The sequence below is a fragment of the Syngnathus acus genome, chromosome 15 (genome assembly GCF_901709675.1).
Source record: "Syngnathus acus chromosome 15, fSynAcu1.2, whole genome shotgun sequence".
In the NCBI taxonomy this organism is placed as follows: domain Eukaryota; kingdom Metazoa; phylum Chordata; class Actinopteri; order Syngnathiformes; family Syngnathidae; genus Syngnathus; species Syngnathus acus.
This window is the reverse complement of record NC_051100.1, coordinates 6,026,527-6,048,172: the sequence shown is the minus strand read 5'-3', so window position 1 is coordinate 6,048,172 and position 21,646 is coordinate 6,026,527. Positions and strand designations below refer to the sequence as shown.

General features: G+C 40.1%; 1 protein-coding gene across 1 annotated transcript; it reads right to left on the bottom strand.

The window, feature by feature from the left end:
- Positions 1-346: 346 nt before the first annotated feature.
- b3gat2 (beta-1,3-glucuronyltransferase 2 (glucuronosyltransferase S)) lies at positions 347-20,582 on the bottom strand. The gene is made up of 4 exons (XM_037271089.1): positions 19,653-20,582; positions 11,033-11,177; positions 7,345-7,493; positions 347-1,686 (listed from the first exon to the last, which is right to left on the bottom strand). The coding sequence occupies exons 1-4, from the start codon at positions 20,151-20,153 to the stop codon at positions 1,600-1,602; spliced, it is 882 nt and encodes a 293-aa protein (XP_037126984.1). The 5' UTR covers positions 20,154-20,582; the 3' UTR covers positions 347-1,599.
- Between the last annotated feature and the right edge of the window lie 1,064 nt (positions 20,583-21,646).

Here is a 21,646-nt window from a genome sequence, read left to right as displayed (position 1 = left end):
GCTTAATATGTCAATTCGTACTCACCGAGCCGCCTCTTCGTAATTTAACTTCTCTTATTTTTTTTTTTACCTCCAGACCTGATCGACCCAGGAAACATTAAATAGCTACAACCTGTCTGGCAAAACAAAATCGTCCAGAAGATATCAAAAAGCTGCAATAAAATGCCGTAATCCAAATACATTTGAGAACGGATGAGAAATAATTGATATGACATCTCTCAGTCTGAGAAGAGTAGCAAAGCCTAATGGGTTAGGACTCCAGCAAACCATAGTGAGAGCCGTTATTCACAAATGGATAAAATGTGACGCAGGGATGAACAGAAATGACCCCAAGAGCACAGTGAGGACTCATTTAGGAGGTCACAAAGGAACCCAAGGCCACATCTAAAATGCTGCAAACCTCCCGCACCTCACTTAAGGTCGAATTCTGTCCTTTATCAAAAAATCTTCAGGGAGAATGTTCAGCCTTCATTTTCTGACCTCCAGCTTTGGATTCTGCTGCAGGAATACAATCCATAACATACTTGCAACCTTAAATGCTTTAAAAATAAGAAAGAAAGAAAAATAATAGGAATGGCCTCGTTAAATTCTGGACTTGTATCCCATCCTTAAAACTGCCCTTCATGCGCTTGGGTCCCCATGTTGTTGAATTAAAACAAATCTTTGTCTTGTACTGTTTTATGATCTGAACATTAAAATCTGGAAACTTCACAAGAAAGTAGGAATTTGAGAAGAAGGCAAAGCACTGGAGTTCTCCCTCTTAGATTATGGACAAGCATTTGACAAGGTCTTCTTGGATGACAATATTTCTCGGATTGTTCAAAGTCCTACTTACATTCAGCAAAATAATATTTCCTGGAACATTTGATATGGATTTTATTCCGATCCTTATCGCTTGGTGGTTCCTTCTTTAGAACTAAATCCAACTCGCCTTAATTGCTTCCAGATACAATCAAATAACGATTGCTTTATGGCAAACTGCACTCTGCTTGACCCAAATCTTGAACTTGTTTTCTCTCTATGTCGATACAGTTAAAGAAAGACACAATTATCAAACAAAGTGAAGTCATGCACTTCCCAAATTTTCATTATCAGTATCACTGAGAAATGTTCCAGTCACTACGTCAAACAATGTTGGCCAGTACCTTTACACAGACCACAAATCTTGATTGTTTAGCAACAGTACACCAACAGTAATGCTTTCAAAAATAATCACACTTGAACACAATGTTTTCTTTTTTAAACCACCATGGATGGATGAAATATACAGTTATCTTTTTGGGGTCATGGGTGGTGTAGAGGTTAACGCTGCAGAATTTCCATTGCGGCTCTCTAATTGATAGCTGGGCAGTCCGGGACCAAGGTCAGCTGGGATTGACTACACTCTCTCGCTGTCAGCTCCGAAGCATCCTTCAGGTGTTGAAAATAGATAGAGTAGCTCTCACTGTTCCTGTTGACATGTCCTGACTGATTCACTTCCTCCGTGTTATGTCGTTATTCACCAAAGAAAGCGAGCTGTATGCAACCAGCGAGTTCCAGCTCCGATATGATGGGAATCCCGAATGCCTTTTTGTTTTAAAATACTCTTCTCTTTGTAGGTCACACCTCGATGACCACAGTGTCCTTAGGATGTTTAGACTCATTTCCAAGGTGTGGCTTCTCAGTGCGTGTATGCCAAACCAGCACCTAGGGACAAAAAGCAATTGAATTACAAAAAAAAAAATCACATCGATGCAGCCAAAAAGGGGTCGCTTTTTTTATTGTTAGCCTTATTTCAAAATTGAACAATAAAATAAAACTTCCCTTCAAATTTCTCAGCACATTTGATAATGACAAAAAAGTAAGGAATAAATCAACTATGTATTATTATTGTAAAAACATTTAAGGGAATAAAATGACATGGACTTGGCTCAACGCTGTTGATTCGTCTTTGGCAGCAATTTAAAGCTTTTTGGGAAACTGATGCCACAAGCCAAAAAATCGGATTCATGCACTGCATCAAAATTTGATAGACAGCCACAGTTGCTCATGAAGATCTTGGGGTTGCTCTTTGGGACACCGTTATTTTTGCAATTTAGTCAAAATATGACGGGAACCTGTTTAACAAGCCACAGTTAATTGCGTATTGCAGTCTCAGAAGAAAAAAGAAGATACCACCCTTAAAAATCTGGAGAGCTCATAGCTGTCGAAGAGTGATAGACATTGACTCTCAAATTGCTTGCGGGTGCCGAATGAGAAACGTGAAGGTGCAAGGAAAGACGGAGTCAGTCAAAACTCCCGCTGCTACTCTGAAATCTTGGATTTTTGTTTTCATTACAACTACATTCTGTTTGTTGTTTTTAGGCGATTGCCGTATTCATATGTTTTTACGTATTTTGCTTCTTTGTGCCAGTCGATGCTCTGCAGTGTGACACCTCACCAAAAGTCTCAGAGCAAAAGCAACACTCATCGCTACAGCTCTTACACATTTTGCAGTCAGTGTCACAGCATATCGAGAAGAAAACCGCAGCAGCGCATGCAAACATTTATGCTTTCAACAAGAATGCCAAGACTCATTTCATTAGCACCCCCTCTATTTTTTTTTTTTTTATTATTCTCTGCCTGAAGCTAATTAGCCTATAATTCAGATGCGTGTGACATTTGTGGCTCCAGAGGAATATTTTGCTCTCTGAGACTCACAGGGGCGTTGATTTATAGCAGGCTGAAAATATTACAAGTGTGTGCATGTGGGCTTCTTCACTTGGAATATGTCACTTCCTGCCCACTGTGCCCCTAATTGGTCCACTTTGCATACTTAACGAGACTAATGCGGCATCCACCAAGAAGTGTGCCAGAGCTGTGGGGACTGAGAGTGTGTATGTACACAATGTATACGTGTGCATATTCCCACTTGCGCTAATCATGCACTCGGAGTTACCCTGGAATATCCTGCTCACATTTTGGTATCTCTGACATTTTCTCTGATGGCTTTGCATGATCTCTTATGTCACTCTTTACTTTTCTCTTCTTGCCTGCAGTGATTTGGAGACAAAACACTTTACCTGGGTGTTTTATCGCCCTTAATAGCATACAGAGAGGGAGAAAAATGGGATATATATATGGAGTTCAGGAGCAACTTATTTCTCAGACATGTTTTGCCCCCCACCCCCTTCCTTTAAGACTGATAGCACCCTTGCAATAAACCTAATAAACAAATGGATCAAACAGCATGCAATCCAGGAGAACCACTCAAGAAAGCAAAATAAATCAGATCTGGTTGCCGCAGACACACTAAGCCGACAATAATAGAATAAAACACAATTTATCAAAAGAAAAGACGAAAGGTCAATGCAAATGAAATAAAGTGTCATTTTTCAGTCTTATTTGAGGTGCATCCATTGATTTTCTACATCTTCTGTTCAAGGTCCATTCCCAGCATGCAGACTCCAGGCGACAAGTGCTTACAGAGAGCCAGACAACCATTCACACAGTTACTGAATGGGAACTGAACTCGTACAGCCTGCATCAAGGTCAGAAAAGACCGGGACCACAACACCATCAGTAAGGTCAATCTGAAACTTTCCACCTTCAATCAATCACTTCTTTATCTTGTCTACCTGTGTTCAGACTTTCACTTATTATAATCTCAAACACGAAGGAAAAGTGCTAATCCTGTCAAAATCTTTAATAAATCAACAGCGAGGCATCTCAAGGAATTTGTGATGAATTGTAATATTAACTCATTCACTGCCATTGACGCAGATAGATGTCAAAGTTGTATTTTATCTGGGCTACCAGTGAACGTTTATATGCGTCAATGGCAGTGAATGAGTGAAATGAGATTTTATTATGACTATTTCAACTGTATATATTCTATGATGCAAGTTTCAATTATGAGTTGAACATATAACATTCTTGCTCGACAGTCAGAAAAGAATGGAATTAGAAGACCATTTTATAGCTTCATGAATCGAGGTCACCGCTGTAGCTAAAAGGCTAACTTTCACAGCAGCAACTAAAGATCCGCAGCCAACTTTGGTGCAATGAAACTAGCCTTGGAGCATGGAAGCGAGCCATGATTGTTGCTCGCCCTAATAAAGGAGATCTTTCCAACTGCAACAACTGCAGCGGGATTACATTACCATCGATTTCTTGCAAAGCTTTTATGTGTGCTACTACTCAAAGGTGCTGATGATCAAAAGAGATTTAACAGCAAAAAGTCAGTCTTCCATCACTCAAACACAGCTAGAAATGACTAAAATGAATACACATCCTCTTGCTGAGCATTTGTATTGTAAAACTCGACACTCAGGTGGAGGACATCCTTTTTCTTGACACCCACTAGGACAGGGGTGGCAAACAAATTTTTTTCGCGGGCCGTATTGTAGTAATAGCTTCTTTCGGAGGGCCATTATGACTGTCAACCCAAATAAATGTATGAGCACCTCATATTATATACAGTAAAAGCTACAAAACAAACTAACAAATAACTCGTTTTCAAATCAGACGAGTAAAAACTGGTCAAATATTTAAAAAAAAAAAAAGTGATTATTAAAAGCGAAAACAATTTGCAATTCTAGTAATGACACACGAATTTGATGCACAATTTGTCTTCGCGGGCCACATAAAATGATGTGGCGGGCCGTATCTGGCCCCGGGCCTTGAGTTTGACACCTGTGCACTAGGATAAAATGGAGGAAATCCAACAAGCTTTTTTTGTCGGTCTTTTTAAACCTAAATGTCTATAATTCTAACTTGAGTAATGAACGTGAATGAATACTTTTGACACCTTTGTTTTTACCATTGACGTACATTAAGCTATGGATACAGCTGCAACCCAATTGTACCAGGTGGAATGTCACCAAAAAAGTCCCTGATTCTGCGTTTTAGACGCTTGTACCAAACTACTCTGAGTAACACGGCCCATTTCGAGAGGAACACCCATGTATGTCTGACGTCAGCCCAATTAATGAACTGAGTGGTGTCATATTGTGACTGGAATGATCCTTCACTGAGTAATGATGTCACTTTGTGACATATATTTTCATTCTCAAATTAATCTCATAACTGCAACCCTGCCATTGAAATGACTGATGATGTCACAGACTGTTAAAGGCCAGCATTCATATCAGCCCCATTAAAGGTAATGGGGCTGATAATCGTAGCGATAGTTTCAACACAGAGCTGTCAGCAGCAGCTGCAGCAGCAGTCGACTGGAAATGATGAGCCAGCAGGTCTGAATATTTATCCTCTTTCCTGTAGGAGACATTAACCAATAATCCTCCCGGGATATACTGCAGTGCCACACACACACACACACACACACATGCACTCCATAAGGAGAAATAGTTTCAACTGTAGTCTTTTCATCGCCATATAAAATAAAACTAATATTTCTTTACACTGGACACAAAATGGAGCTGGCCTGTGGGTTTAAATGTTTCAACATTCTGGAAAGCACCCTTATATGATTCAATATTTAATGTGCCCCACATCGTGACGTCGCTGCCTTAACCTGAAAGCAACATTAAGTTGGGGCGGAGGGGCCAACCTTGGCCACGCAGCAATTCTATGGTTCATGCATACATTAAACTTACATTAATGCAGAACCAGTTCAAAAAGAATTCCATTATCACCTAATGGGAAAAGAGGAGATGTAAAGTATGCAAACAGAATCTGGAAGTGAGAAGAAGATGCCATCAGCACATGATTACTGTTTCAGTAAGAGTGAGAAATTAAAATGTGCTTCTCCTTTTTGTTGGCTACACAGTTATGATTTTAATTTGTGAAAATGATCTTTTATTAAATAAATAATGCTTAATACCTGGCGTGAAATAACCTGGAATATGTGACCATTTGATTACTAGTGCACTAGTGTTAGAGGAGGATGTTAATTAAGCTGAAATCCATCCATCATGGACAACACCTCTCACCCCCTCCATGACATTGTGCGGTCCTTGAGCAGCTCCTTTAGCAGCAGACTATTACAGCCACGGTGTAGGAAAGAACGATTCCGCAGGTCCTTCATTCCCTCTGTTGTCAGACTCTACAACATGCGTGGCATCTGATAAAATGGTTTCGTCTCTACTAGCGGCATTTGTCTTTGTCCTTGTCTGTTATTTATCCTTTTTTGATATTTTGGCCCTTGTATTCTTGCACTTGTATGGGCTGCTGTGGCAAGTAAATTTCCCCGCTGTGGGATGAATAAAGTTCTATCATCATCATCAATTTCAAACTAATAATGGAATAATTGGGTTAGAGCAAGGAAAGTGCATTTTGGTCGGAATGTCATCTTCTGTTCAGTAACAAATGCCAATAGTGCCAAAACAACAGAGGGGGGGGGGCTAATAAATATAACCTGTTTACCCTGGAAACACTGGACCGTAATACTTTTAGTTGATGATTCCCTTGAAAGCGTGTAATAGAATCCATTTCTCAGCAGGTATTTGAAGGCACCTTAGTGACGGTTGTCAAAAGGATGAGTGGCTTCATAAAACCACGTGCCAAAAAGGGGTTTCAGTGATTTAAGATGAGCACCATCGATTTAAGCTGTCTAAGCACGGGACTACAATTGACTGCCTCACATAAAAGTGTTTCTAGTCTATTCAAGCTAGTATGTACGTCTACGTTTAGAGCAGGCCACTGGCTTTATGCATGACTCATGCTGTCAATACAGTAGTGGGGAGAGAACAGCCATTGCGAGTTCAAGCAATTCTTTTTTTATCTCTCAATCTCTCTCACACACACAGTAAAACCTTAGGCATTGTGATTATCCTTGTGTTTGCATCAGTTTTATCCTGGCATGCTGCTTTCCTCCAACATTACAATAAAGGTTGATAGGTTATCGGATTGGTTGGTTAGTTGGTTGGTTCTTGGATGGATGGATGGATAGATGGATAGATGGATAGATGGATAGATGGATGGATAGATAGATAGATAGATAGATAGATAGATAGATAGATAGATAGATAGATAGATAGATAGATAGATAGATAGATAGATAGATAGATAGATAGATAGATAGATAGATAGATAGATAGATAGATAGATAGATAGATAGATAGATAGATAGATAGATAGATAGACTGGTCACAATTGAGTATTGATAGGAATGATAGGAATATGAGCGCATTTGAAGCTATTTGTGTTACACCACCTGCGCCACAACTTAGACCTGCTTCCTGCTGTTGAAACGTCTAGTCGACTTTCAGTCACCAAACTGTCAAGTGCACCGTGGATATGTAAAAGAAAAAGACCTCAGCCTAGTGAAATGCTTCAGTATCAAGCTACATTTATGGATTGGGTATATGTCAAATAGCATTGTTGTACTGCTGTAAAGACTTTCAGTGGGTCTGTCTCACTAACCCGAGTACAGTTGTTGGCCTTGGGTTCTAACTCCGCCACCTTGGTGATCTGCTTGAGGAAGTCGGTCTCCTGCATTCCGGGCTGGCTGCCGCGCCTCTTGAACTGCGCCCTTGGATTGGCCAGGATGACTTGGAGGTTCACAGCAAAACCTGTGGCAAACGAGAAAGGGGAGAGAGGGAGACAAGGTGCAACAAGGACAGAGGGGAGGCATGAAGAGGTTAGCCAGCATGAATTAAAAGCCTATTATGAAGCTATTATGATCACACCAGGTAATGATGATAGCACGCATTCATGTATCTAATGACTATGATATGGCTGATAAGAAATTAATTTAGCACAGGGGTATGCAATTCCTCAGCGGTAATTGCATTATGGAGATGGGACGCTTTGGAAAGCTTCATAAGACTGATGACAATGCAGAGATGAGCTTTTATAGAGCGTTATAATGGACTGTCTGCAATAAGATTTAATCAATCTAGTTAAAAGTTTATTAAAATTCATGTGTGTGGGGAGTACTGATTATTTGAGCTAAAGTATAAAGAACTCTAGTACAAAGCAATTTCTCATGAATGTTCAGCAAAATGTAGTGAACACCTTCATGTCTGCTGGAAAATGTCCCAATCTACTCCACTGCTTTTTGTGCAGGAAGTAGGCTGAACACTGAAATAATGATTTAAAAATGGCAGCACCTGCCTCCTCCTTTTTTGCCAATTCAACGAATATTTGTGCTAGCCTCTGCTAGGATGACAATAGTATTCTCTCTGCCTTGGCCTGTAGTTAATCTGTGTTTGCCAGGGGTTTTATGAGCATATTAAGTCATTTTTATTGACACAAGTACTTAAAATTCAAGACCGGGGCCTCTGGTTATCTGACTGCCTCCAGTTGTTTTGAATATATAAAAATCTGTGATCGTCAGCCCTCAATGAAAACGGATTAATGCGGCTAATTGGCCCAATGCTCGGTGAGATCAACTTGTTTATAACTCGTTTGTTGTTTGGGGAGTTGACACTACTCCACAGAGTCGTCTTCATGACTGCACATCTTCAAGCTTATTTTGCATTTAGTTACTACTGGTGGTTATTTTTGTAGTTTTAAGTATTGCGTCAACTGCAGTATGATGGAGTAGTCGTTGATATGTCCGCCTCACTATCTTGATTTTAAAGTTTTTTTCCCTGGTATTCTGCCTTATTTCCACATTTCAAAAAGGTATACTGGGGTAATTGAAAAGGGGGAGGTTGTTAGTCTGATCCCGGAGATTGGCAAAAAAAATAATAATAATACCCAATGTCAGTAACCTATGTATGATTTGATGACCATGGTGTCTGACATGTGCATAATTAAACGATGAAGGGCATGTAATAACTAATGTTAATCAAAGTAACATTTCCATGATATGATAATGACATGGACCCAAATGTCAACGTGACAAATGAAAGTGTGGGTGCACTTAATGGAACAGAATTGCTCACAGGGACCTCATCCTTTCAGAACTAGCTGCAGTCGTCATGCAAGGTCTAATCATAATGATTGAATATTTGTTTATGCAAATCGTTAGCGGCTAGCGCACCATGGCAATCAAGGTTATAGTTGGGGAATTCTCCTTGAGTAATTTAGCATCCTGACCATCTCTCATTTCCTTCGCCTCCTGTCTGAGCAGAATGTTGTTGACTGCAGCAATGTTGAAATAATGAAACGCAGCACTCGCAGAGAGCAGTCCTCTTGAGATATGTGTCAGCATGCATCTCACACAGAGAAACTGTGGCCGTGCACATACATCACCCCCCCCATGAGTTAAGTTTTAAACCAGGTCAGCTGCCTGCCCACAGTACATTCCGTTACACATATGCAAGAAAACCGTTTTGATTTTTTATGTTCAGTCATTTTAAAAACCCAGAATGGTCTGCATTATTTCATTTCAGTTTTTAGGTAATTATATATATTAATATAATTTATAATATAAATAATAGATATATATACTAAATATAATATAATACATTTTAAATATATTTATATGTGTGTATATATATATATTTATATGTGTATATACATATATATATGTTGTTGTGATGTAACCTCGTGCAGAGAGTCTCCCATCTCACTGCCTCGGGAGCAGCAGCATCTAACCGACAAGGTCACTCCGGGTTAAACACTTTCATGTCCTTCTCAGCGACCACTTCTCCGACAGCGAGCACCACTTGGGCAAAATCCCCGCCATCTCAGTGCCGGCATGTTGTGTTTGTGTGTTTTGTTGTTTGCTGTGTGTGCACAGGTGCCCCTGTGCCCCGATTTGCAGAGATGCTGCTCTGATGTGCGCTTAGACAATTGCACGCTTGTCAGTTCTCTGGAACATGTACACAAGTCCGCTGGCATCAATTCATGTGCTGGCAGGTGTGTCATTCTGAAAAGATTCATGATGAAATTCAGTGCGCTATTGCGTGTCCCTGCTTTATATACACACACACACGCATGCACGAAATTGGCTCCTTTGTGTACAGCTCAATGAGGTCACATTGTAGATGCGCCGCTTTCGTGCAGTTAGAACAATGCAGCGCTGTCCAACAGTAAACTTTTCGAGCGAGCACTGGCACCCATTCAACGGCTCACAGTCACCTCATTGTCACCCTATGAATAATCGTTTAAAAGGGAATCAAGTATGGTGACTGGTTCAGCACATCGTTTGTTGTTTGAGCACAAATTAATGCAAAGAATTGCTGGACTATGCTGCTACTGCTGTAAATCTAGCTACTGTGAAATGATTTAGCACAAGTGAAAATATGAGGATAATTATTGTGTTTGTATGTGTATTTGCCCTCTTGTCAAATCCTTACTTTTTGCATTGTTGTTTTCCCACTTTAAGATGAAAAACAGCTTTCAGTTCCCTCTTGGGTTCTGCATCAGCATTGTGTTAGCTCTGTAGGAATCCAGCGAGTTACAAATGACGTTTGGCAAATTTTATGAAGAATGACTTTGTCTAGTCAACCTTCTGCTACAAATGGATTTTCGAAGTGGGTTAACAAAACAAACAATTTGAGCCAGAAAATTGTTTCTTGATTTAAAAGATGCGAATTGGATGCAACAAAAGTAAGAGGGAAAATTGTTTTTTTTACTCCGCTGTATGTGAGAGTCTAAGAGGGAAATTAGGCAAAAGAGAAGAAGAGCGTGCTGGCAGTGCTTGTTGTGGTGGAGCAAGGCAGTAGATAGAAAAAGAGATGCTCACTCTTGTTATGAGGGTTTAATTAACAATAATCCCGGGGGCAGACTAGTGCATATTTGAGATAATGTGAGTGCATGTGTGGTCGGCCGCAGTGCATTTGGCAGTTTTGTGGACATATGTGTTTTGAAAGCATTCGTGCCATCAACTCTAATTATGCTTTGGTTCCTGGTAATCAACATAAAGTAAATGTGTGGCTGAAATGTTTCTATTTAGGATAAAGTGCAGTAAAACCGCCAAGTCCATCTGCTCTGAGACTTGATTTAATTCCATTCTGTTTGAATTTCAAACCATTTGCTTCCCATAAGAATCTTTAAATTGTCTGTGAGTTCATAAATACACACAGACAACAATTAAGACCTCATTACAAGCCAGAGCACCGTCAAAATGATTTTGCTCAAATGAAATTAGAACATAATTTTTATCAGAAGATGGATATTAAAAAATCCCAATTGTTTTGAATGAATTATGTCTTACCTGCCATGTCGGTGGCAAAGGTACGATCTGGTCTCCAGCCAGTGTACCAGCCCACAACTCTGCCCCCTGCCACTATTGGGCGCTCATATGTTCTGGCACCTACAAACGCCACTGGCCACACAGATACACGTCGAGTGTTCCGCATCTAGAAAATAAATAGTCAGTGTAAGTCTACAATCAGTTTTAACATAAGAACATAACATAAAATGACTTGGCATACAGTACTAATATAGTACATGTACATATATATTAATATATATATATATAAATGTAAATATATATTATTATATATATTATTATATATTATATTTGGTCAGTCCATACAAAGCTCAGGCTCCCTTTATCTAACAAACTCACAGGTTGTAGCTCGTCCTACTGTGATTGTGTGTGTTTGTGTTATTTTCTATTTTCTAACTCTGGCCACCCACTGCTATTCGCTCACGCAAAAAGCCACCAGGCAGGTGCTCATGACAAAACAACATAGTATGCACGCACATTCACACACACATGCACGCACACTAACACGCACGCATACACAAACGCACACGCAAGACTCACTTTATGCTATCTTTTCTCTACAAGAACTGTGCCCCCCCTTGGTGACTGGAAGGCAGGATAATAAAATCATGCAAGACTCAAATGTCACAGTAAAGTGCTGTAATAATTGTTATTTTTAGTAGATCGAGAACATATGTCTGTGAGTATTATATTATCTGTGTGCATGGGGTTCTAAACCCAAAACGTCAATGGTGTTTTCCATCGCGGGCCATTCTTAAACAACACATGAGTCTTTTTGTCTTGTGCAGTTTAATCCCACAGATGAGAGTAACATTAATAGCTTGAACTAAATCTTTTTTCTGAGATGTTGGCTGAGATCATTATGGAGCTCAGCTTGAATTTACCGCTTCATTTTTAGTTGCTCTATTCTGCTATTTGGCTCACCAGTGTAACACCCGTGTCATGGCCGGACCCTCAGGTCCACCGCCTCTGAGCCACACAGATGGAAACTGCTTTGAAGCTCTTTCCCTCTTCTGACTCCCCCCTCCCTTGAGTTGAACCTTATCAGAATTAAACCTCCTTCCCTGGTTTCTCCATAGCTGCTGCCTGGCCGGCCTCTCTTAGGTCATTCTCAAAGCTCTTCCACCTTGTGGAATCAAGGATGAAAAGAAGGCTTGGAAAGAGAAGAGAGGCTGACACTCATCCTGGCGCATGCTTGTTGTTTGGCTTAATGTTGAAGTCCTGGTTTGACTGCTGATGAGACACTACTTTGAATACATTATCTCAAAGCACAGTCGAGTTTGACACTTTATTTCCACTGGAGTTCAGCAACGTGCTCAAAAGTGAAGGCTGAGCTTCATATATTCAAAATACAAACGTTTGTCAGGCATAGCACTGCATGTGACTCCTTTGACTTCCAAGGTTCCTGTTCTTTTGAATCCCTGTATTATTTTTTCTCTGTTGGTGTTCAAAGAATAATGTAACATTTTGAATGTGGTACTTATACTATGTATCTAGTAAGTGCCACAAAGGCTCCCCACTGTTTATCTGAAAAATTCATTATGTTGCTCTTGAAGCTGCATTTTCTACCGTCAAGTAAAAAAAAAAAAAAAAAAAAAAAATCCTGGCTCTCATGGACAGTCATTCATTACTTTTCTGTTCCGCTTGTCCTTATTAGGGTTGCTATAGTGAACTGGCGCCTATCCAAACTGATGAAGCTGGGTACTCACTGGACCGGGTCGCCAGTCAGCCGCAGGGCACATATAGACAAACAACCATTCAATGGATGGATGGATACATTTGGAGACAACATTTAGCGTTGAAAGTTGTGATGGCTTTGCTGATTTTTATTCTAATGCTGTCGGGCACACTCCGGTTTAAGTATTTCAACCACAGATACCTAAAAGAAATTGAGATTGGGGAAACCAAAAGGTCACTTCACTCCACCTGTGAGAATAAAAAGAACACACTTTCTTGTATAAAGCTCCTTTTTTTTTTTTATGCTCAGTAGTCACATGTCAAGAGGAAAGCATGAAATATTCATGTCAAACTTCTCCCTTGAAATCTTTTGTTTACTCTGCTCCACTTTGAATTTAATGATGTGGTATGAGGTCACACTATTTACTTGTTGCAGCTCATACATCCTGCAGTTAGGGATTTCGGACTCAAAACGGCGAGTGACCCGAAACAATTAGTTATGAAGTCCTCTGCAGTGTCATAGCACATACATGCTTTACACATCCCTACAGTCTCGTAAAGGTGACATTACTTAGCAAAATGGGAGGATGGTTGAAAGTACTTCAACAGATGGTGCATTATTTTTCAGTGAGGCAACAGCTTTACACACACTACCATCTGTACATTATTGCCGTCACAGGGATATTTTACAACACAAACTTCAAGTTAAGCCTGGATTTATACAAATAGGTTTAGCTGAGCATATACTTCATGCTGTTATACAGCCTGGCTTGTTTAATAGGAAATTCAGCCAATGGAATAAAATCATGCCGATAATGGAGATATAGTGAGACGCTGACAAAACTTAAAAAATTGGTTTGTAATTGGGACGACATTGAGACGGAAATGACATGCTACGCTATCCAAATGAGCAGTGAAGCAACGTAATAACATCCAAGCAGACTTTTTGGGAGGAATTTAATCCCCCAAAATAGTCTGGCTACATTTGAAAGTCATCAAAAATACAATGCTCAGTTTGAAACATGATTCATGCTACGATTAAAATCACTTAACTACCTCCCATCTGTGTTTGGAAACCAAGCACTTTACACAAGGTGATTTTTAATCTATAATGGCGTGTATACGGCTCTAATAATGTTTGAGTTGACCGTTAACTATTACTGTGTCATAAATGCTGCTGAAATATTGCACGGAGCATTTCTGTTATTAAATTGTTCCCAGAAATGAAGTGGCGGGAAAATAAGTGAAGGAAAAGGAGAATCTAAAGATTTACCGTCCTGTAATTCAATTTTCAGAATAAACTGTACTTTGTTTTTGAACATGCTTTCACAAATGGATTGCAAGAAAGTGTCAACTGTCAATAAATAAATGTATTTATACCCAGCCATGAAAATAGGATTTTTTTCTAATCAGCATCACATAAATCAATGTTTGATTTGTTTATGATGTATGTAACCATTTTCATTTTATGTGTGTGAACTATTTTCCTCGGAAAAAAATATTTCATTGAATATCTCTCTGTAAAAGACTCAAACTGAAATGGAGACTCTTATTTGTTCAGCTCAATAAGTCTACGCCGAGCACAAATGAAAAGATGAAAATGATATATTTTGGTAAAGTTCCAGCTGAGCCACTGAATACAAACTCAGTTTTTTCATTTTTAAATCAAATGGAGGAATTATTTGAGAAAATGCTCATCGTTGGTCTAATTTAAGGCTTGGTTCCAATTATTTTAATTTTCTTTTAGGGGGCATTATTTTGTTGCTCTGGGTATTTCCCATTTCCAAGATGACCACAGCTATGATATATCATATCCGATATATATCAACATCATATGACATATCAACTTAAAAGTCACCAAGTGTCAGGAAAACCCTAACCCGATTTCCAGATATGAGGTGATGAACTGCATTTAAAATTTTAGTCTTTGCGGAAATAAAATCCAGTCTACCCAGTTCACCGTTACCACTGTGTAATGTGTTCTTGAATTACACAACTATTAACTCATTCACTGCCAACCCAGTTAATATCTTTGACGTCTATGGCACCGAATGAGTTAAATATAGCTCGGATAATTATGTCTGGAAATTTATATGGAAGGTTTGAACAGAGGGAAAGTAAATGTTTTATGATAAAATATTTGAAATTCAGTTGCTGTTGAAGAGCTAATAGGGGACCTGTTAGTTTAATCACTCATTATATTTCCAATATTATAACAGAAAAGGGTGAATGAAATGACTCAACCTTCACGACCACTCGGTCCACTTGCACTTTTGAGAGCTGACCACAGCCTCGCCTCTCTGATCTGTATTTTAACATCACAGATGAATATGTGCTGGCTTCTGCCACATATCAATTTAGTTTTTACAGCCGGGAGCCTACGGCAGACAATACAATGACGTGTCAATTCTCAGTAGCTCCTATCTTATTAGCACTTCACCCAAGGGCAACTGCTGCCCGCCAATAACAAATCATTCATCTTTCCCGCACATTAAATGACAAACAGCGAGTCGTGACAAATGACACCGACTCAGTCAGTAAACATATGACGCACGGGTAAACAAAAAAAGGTGCGGAATTGTGTTTATTGGACCCGCGACGTCTCAGAGCAATTCAAGTCCACCGGATAATCAAATCTGACTTCGCGCCAGCAAACAAATACTGTAGCTAAGGACTGAATTGTGCATATGCTCAATAATGTTATCTATAAAATCAAATCCATCAATTCCAACCTCCTACCCTGAAGAAAGAGCCTTCGGCGTGTGAATGTTGGGATTTGATTTTAATCATGTGTATTTTTATCTTTGTGTTATTAATATGCATGGAGGAGGCAGTCAGAGGAAAAAGTGAGCGAGGAGAAAATGAATGAATCGAATTAAGTGGGGCTGGGGATGAGCTATGAAACTGGAATGCAATGGTGCATTATATGTGTGAAGGTTGAATGCTTGGTGGGTTTAAACAAAATAGATGAAGGTGCTTTCATACCGTGTGCACCTACTGTGCTTGCTTCATAAAGTGCAAGCTCTATTTAAAATATGATTGTGTGAGGAAATCTTCCCTTTCTGAATAAAGGGAAGACTTTTTTTTTAATGAATTGCAATGACCCCAAGTATCTGTTATTAGTTGTATGGTGTTCATGGGACTGAATTGCTGAATCTCTCATTTGCATTTGAACAATGATGAATGTGAAATAACTTGCAGTTTTGACATAGCTGCTTCTCTGCAGCATTGCTGCTGCATGCCCTTTTTTTTTTTCCACCGTTCTCTAGAAACTAGAGTGATGGAAAGTAAATGTTATGCTGATAATCCAGCGGTAGCGGCCATGGCAAATTGATGTCAGGGACAGCGAGAACATTTTGGCAGCTCATTCTGTGTGCCAACCTTGTGATGCAGCACATCAGCATCGCAGTTGAAGATTGTATGCTGGCTCCACCATTATTTGGGGCGAAAGACAGACTTCACCCTAAACCAATTACATAATATTGTACTTCTATTTTATTCTTATTTAACCAGGAATGTCTCAATCAAATTCAAAAGCATCTTTCTCATTGGGGTCAATTGGATCTCAGCAACTTAAAGAAAGTGGTTGTAATTCAACCTAAGCTTCTACGGAACTGATGCAAAACACCTTTTCACATTTACAATGGGACTTAAAAGCGTTGCGCCTTCCTGTCACCAACTTCTCTTCTCCATTCTTAACAAGGAATGAATTCAGACAGCGAGGTCGGTCTCCTTTCCGCTTCTCTCCTCCGACATTGCAACCCCCTCTTTCACTTCACCCACGACACTATGTAATTATGATAACTGCTCATAGGGACTTTGGAAAAATTGAATTTGTCATATCCCTCCGGTTCCTTGATCCAACCACTTCCTCTTTGTGTCTTATTTTAATCATACGAGAGCGGTCAAGGCTTGGAACTCCACAAAGGAAGGCTTGGAAAAGGATGTAGCAATACATAAACTTAATGATCAACAGCGACTGTAACAAAACAAGGCAACGAGCTATAAATCTATCAACCTTTTTGTACTTGTCTTGTTGAATTTGGCAGTAAAAACATCTGATTTGATCTGATTTGATGCAGGCAGTCAAATACTTGGAATGTCTTTTAAATAACCTTTATAATGGCCTTAATGCATGGAATCTTCATTCTATAAACGTCTCGGGTTCCATCTCCGCATCATACCTGCACCCTAAAATAAGCAATGTACGCCGTGAAGCTGTCTGGGCTTAGTGGAATTAAATTATTTAAAAAAAAAAAAAAGTCTGACGAAAGTCTTGCCTAGATGACAGGCTTCCGCAGCTGCATCAAACGGTTCTGCTCTGCTGGCGTCAGCCCCTTCGTTCCCACAGTCAGCTTTTCAGGAATAAGAAAGCGAGGTAGCCACAAGCTTGCACGTCTTTGCACCCAACAGAGACTCAAATGGCTAACAACAAATGGATGACTGGATTATTAATTGCCGCTGTTATTCAAGATACTGTCATTTTGTGGTGAGCCGTCACGGCCACCGAGGCCTTCCCTGCTGTCAGAAGAACTTCTATCTACATTTACAAGGCATTTAACGCTGAGCCTAATGCAAATTGCCTTTCCACCTGATTTCTCTCCAGTCCGAGAGTGAGGAGCCTTGTTAAACATTTGCTACGTCCCAATGTTTTTTTCATCAGAGGGAAGAAGTGGTTGTTTGTAACTGATTATTCTGCTGTGGTGTCTTAGGGCATAACGGACTGGGCAGTCTGTTTTGAGTGTAATCAACATCAAAGCAGTGATAGTCAGCAGTGAGATGGATTTTGGAAAACCTGGTGAGGAGGTTTTCAAAATACAGCTAAAGCGCAATTTTATGCCGACTTTGGGGTCCTGAATTTGGGAATTGCGTTAACCCCCGAAAGCGCGTTATGTGTAAAGAGGATGGGAGGTGCGTGGGTAAATATTGAAAGCTATAAGTTCTCTAAGAATTTACTATATGAAATGAATTTGTGATATTTAAAAAGATGTGTGAATGCTGCCAAAATACGTGCTATGTGTGCAAAATCAATGCAATGCATTTGTGCAACATATCTCGTTTTCATAATGTAAATTACAATTTGACTATTTTTTTAAAATCTTTTTAAATTTAAATTTGCGTTACCTAAAGCATTGGAAATGATAATCCTTTATGACCCCTCAGATTTACATTACACAAACAAAAGACCAGGATTTTTTTTTTTTTTTTTAATCCAGGTCCCATCTGACCAACACAATTGACTTTGTTTGTGTAAATTAGCAAAGAAAAAAAAAATCGACATTCATTTTTGTGTGTATTCATTAACATACTGATGGAATCAAGTTCATGTCAATTTGAGGGATTATCCCTGTATTGATTCAATAGGTCCCATGTGGAGCAGGATTTGGACCCAGAAGCGAACGAAAGTTGAAAAGTAAAAGTCTATACAAAGTATCAACAGAGAGCAGGGCTGGAGGCAGAAGATGTGGAACAATGAAACTCTTGTGACATTCTCTCATAATATGCAAATATAAACAAGAGCTGCTTAAATTCATTTGATTTCTAAAACAAAGCTCCCTCTCTATTTATGTCATCATCCAGCCTTTAGCCTGCAGTGGCTCGCTCCAGGTTTCCTCCTGCTGCATGACAGCCCATTGTCTTTCTATGACAGACCATTACTGGCACAGCAGTGCTGCTAATGAAATAGGAAGCAAGTGTGAGGGAGGACAGACTTCAATCAGAGAGAATAAAACAGATGCTCTTTTACAGAATTACGCTGGCACATTCAAGATGGAGCATAACGGACCCCAGCAGGGCAATCCCTGCGTGGAAAGTTGTTTTTACCACAGTACGCTGCCAAAATGTAAGGGAAGCCTAAAAATAATAATAAAAAACAACAGAGCAAAATTGAACAAGGATAAGAATTTCTTATTCATTTGGTTTGTTGAGCATATTTGTTTTTTCAAAAAGTGATGAGTATGATTTAAAATTGTGCACATCCAAGTGCTGTATTATTCTAAGGCTAGTAACCTGGGCATGGTGGGGGTACAACAATAGGAGTTAAGCTCTTTAGTTACAGCATCAACACTCCAAGGATAAAAACACCCCAAAAAAAGAGATGTAAGTGCAGCAAAAGTCATTTGAAGGTATTCCCAAAATGGGACAAAGGGAGAACAAATTTGAATGTTGATGGGAGCCCTGATTTCCCCAGGGAGGCTGAAACCATTTTTCACCAGGGAAGCCTTTATTAAAGTCAGGTATTATGCTCGTAAATCTGCATGGCTGTGTGGCATTAAACCATATGGATATAAGAGGAAACCCGATTTGTGTGAATGCCGCCATGAAGATTAAATGAACACATAGGCTTGCTGCTTGCACTTTGGTTGGTCTTACCAGTTCATTCTAATCAGACCAACATACCTGCACTCAATTAAAAACATGACTTATTGTGATGACCATAAATGGGAGAAGATGGAGAACTATTTGTGTCACAGTGTGTGTTGGATTGCCTTCATGTTCAAATCAGCTATCCATCTTTCACCCATGCAGTCAGCTGGGAGAAATGCTCCAACTCAGCGAGAACCCCAATGAGGACATGCAATATAGAAAAAAAGATGGACAGACGAACAAACGAAGTGTGTGACACAGTTGAAAGAAAGCTTTGTGTTAGGAAAGAACATGATGATGATTTTCTTGGTATGCAGCCATGTGTGGAATGGTTCGTGGGCGCTCCACAATTCGGCAGTGCAGACGCTCTTCCCAAAGTAGTGTTGGGTACACTCATCTGGAACCTTTGTGTTTTCTTATGCTGATTATTGATATTAATATGCAGTATTTCTAATACAAACCGTTCAAATGGAGGAATTATCACGCCTCAAGGCTATTAACATAATAAAGCAACTCCGTTTTTTTTAATCCAGTGCTGAAAATGCAAAAAGGGTCTGACCTCTTGAAACAGCTCCAGGCTGTAAGTGTTGTCGTCGTCCGCAAAGAAGACCACCCCTGCGTCCCGGCGTGTCCGGTGTTGCCGGAGCCACCCCAGGGCCAAATTTCTCTGCTCGGTTGCACGGGGCATACCGGCGCGCTTGAACCTGCGCGGTGTGAAGACGTGCAAGTGCGTATAAGGCACACCGCAGTGAGCCAAGAAGCGGCTCACCAGATCCGTGCGCACCGTGGAATCCTCCACCACAATCCAGTGGAATTGGGGAACCTGACGGAACGCGTGGGCCAATCGGGTCAGCTCGGCTTTCTGCACCGGTCGCGTGTAAGTGGGAGTTATGGCGTAAATGACCGGCAGGACAGAATGGTTCTTGGAGCCACCGAGCTTGCCGCGCGGAACATCGATCGGAGTCCAGCTCGTTCTTTTGCTGTCCATATCGATCATGATGATGACTATTAGGACCCAAGGCAGCAGGATGAAGAATCGGCTGAAGAACACTGATTTCATGGCGAAGTTACCGAACGTGCGCTCCTCTTCCACTCACTTCATTGCAAACTGCCGATTGCGACCCTCTCTCTCTCTCTCTTCTTTCTTTTTTTTTTATTATTATCCAAAGATCATGTTGATACTCGTTCTTTATGTGTCATGTTGAGATTCCAACATCCGCCGATCTCCACTCTCCCGGGGGTCTTGTTACCTCGAAGTCACTCTGCTTCCCTCTCACAATGTGTTCCCAGTCGTCCTGTCCACTTCCAGCTGACTCTGACGAGAAGCCCACATGTCCAGAAGCCTTTGTCCGTCGATAGCGAGCCTCTCACGGGACGAAAATAATCCCAAGAAATCGGTCGTGCGCACCGCTCCCTCCCGTAGCTGAGAAGCATCACTTGGAGAGAACATGAGGATAATAAGGCAGGATGGGAGGAGCAGGTGCAATGGAGGAGTTGGGAGGCGGCACAGCAGGGAAAACCGAGAGAGAGAGGGAGGGAGGGACAGACAGACACAGCACGCTCCTGTTCCTCCAGATCGTGTAGAAATACAAACAAAATAAAAGACATGGCAGAGCGACACCTCAGCTCAGCACCAAACTGTAAAACTTTAATGTTGAGGTCAAAGTCTGCTTTATTGCCAATTTCTTCACATGTCAAGACACACACAAGGAGATCGAAATTACGTTCCCACTATCCCACGGTGACAAGACATAGTACACAATATACATACATACAAGTAAACAACACAAAAAGTAAAAACCTACTTTTCTAACAAATGCACTGCGTCTGCAAGTGCTAAACATTTGTTTTGTAGCTGTAATGTTAAACAGTGGAGCTTTCCGCACTTTGGTGATATTTCTCACTCCAGTCAAGAAGCTAATCATTGATGGTTAATTATTCAACACTGATCAAGAGATTTGTCAAGAGGAAAACAAAGTGAAAGTACTGCGCCTTAACAGTTGGTTCACACTAGTGCTGTCCGATGCGAATAAAATCTTATATCCCGATATTGGTAATCTCATATCCGGGTGATGATGTATGTCCCACCCTATATATTATCTCTTTAAATCACATTGATGAATGTCAATTTTCCTTTATCGTTTCTATATTTATGCATGAAACACATTTTTAATACAGAAAACACATTAAAATAAATAAATGAATAAAAGCACAATTAGCAACTGATTAATGTCTACCATTAAAAAAAAACTGGCATCATAAAGGTGCTCTTAAGTGACCTGTAGGTAGAATTGAACTCTCAACCTCTGTATTGTGAGGCAGGCGTGCTAACCAGTGCATCACCATGGATAATTTCAACCCTATAATAGCACTACAAACAATACAGGCTTATAGTTTAAGATGTTAGGATGTATATTTTTAGTATATTGCACAGCGATAGTCCACAGCAAGCATGCAAAGACACTTCACAAAAGGAAAGCACCTTTTATTGGTTGGAATGAAATCAGAGTCAGAAAATGAAAGGAATATTACTTTCGAGCATTGTTCTCTGCA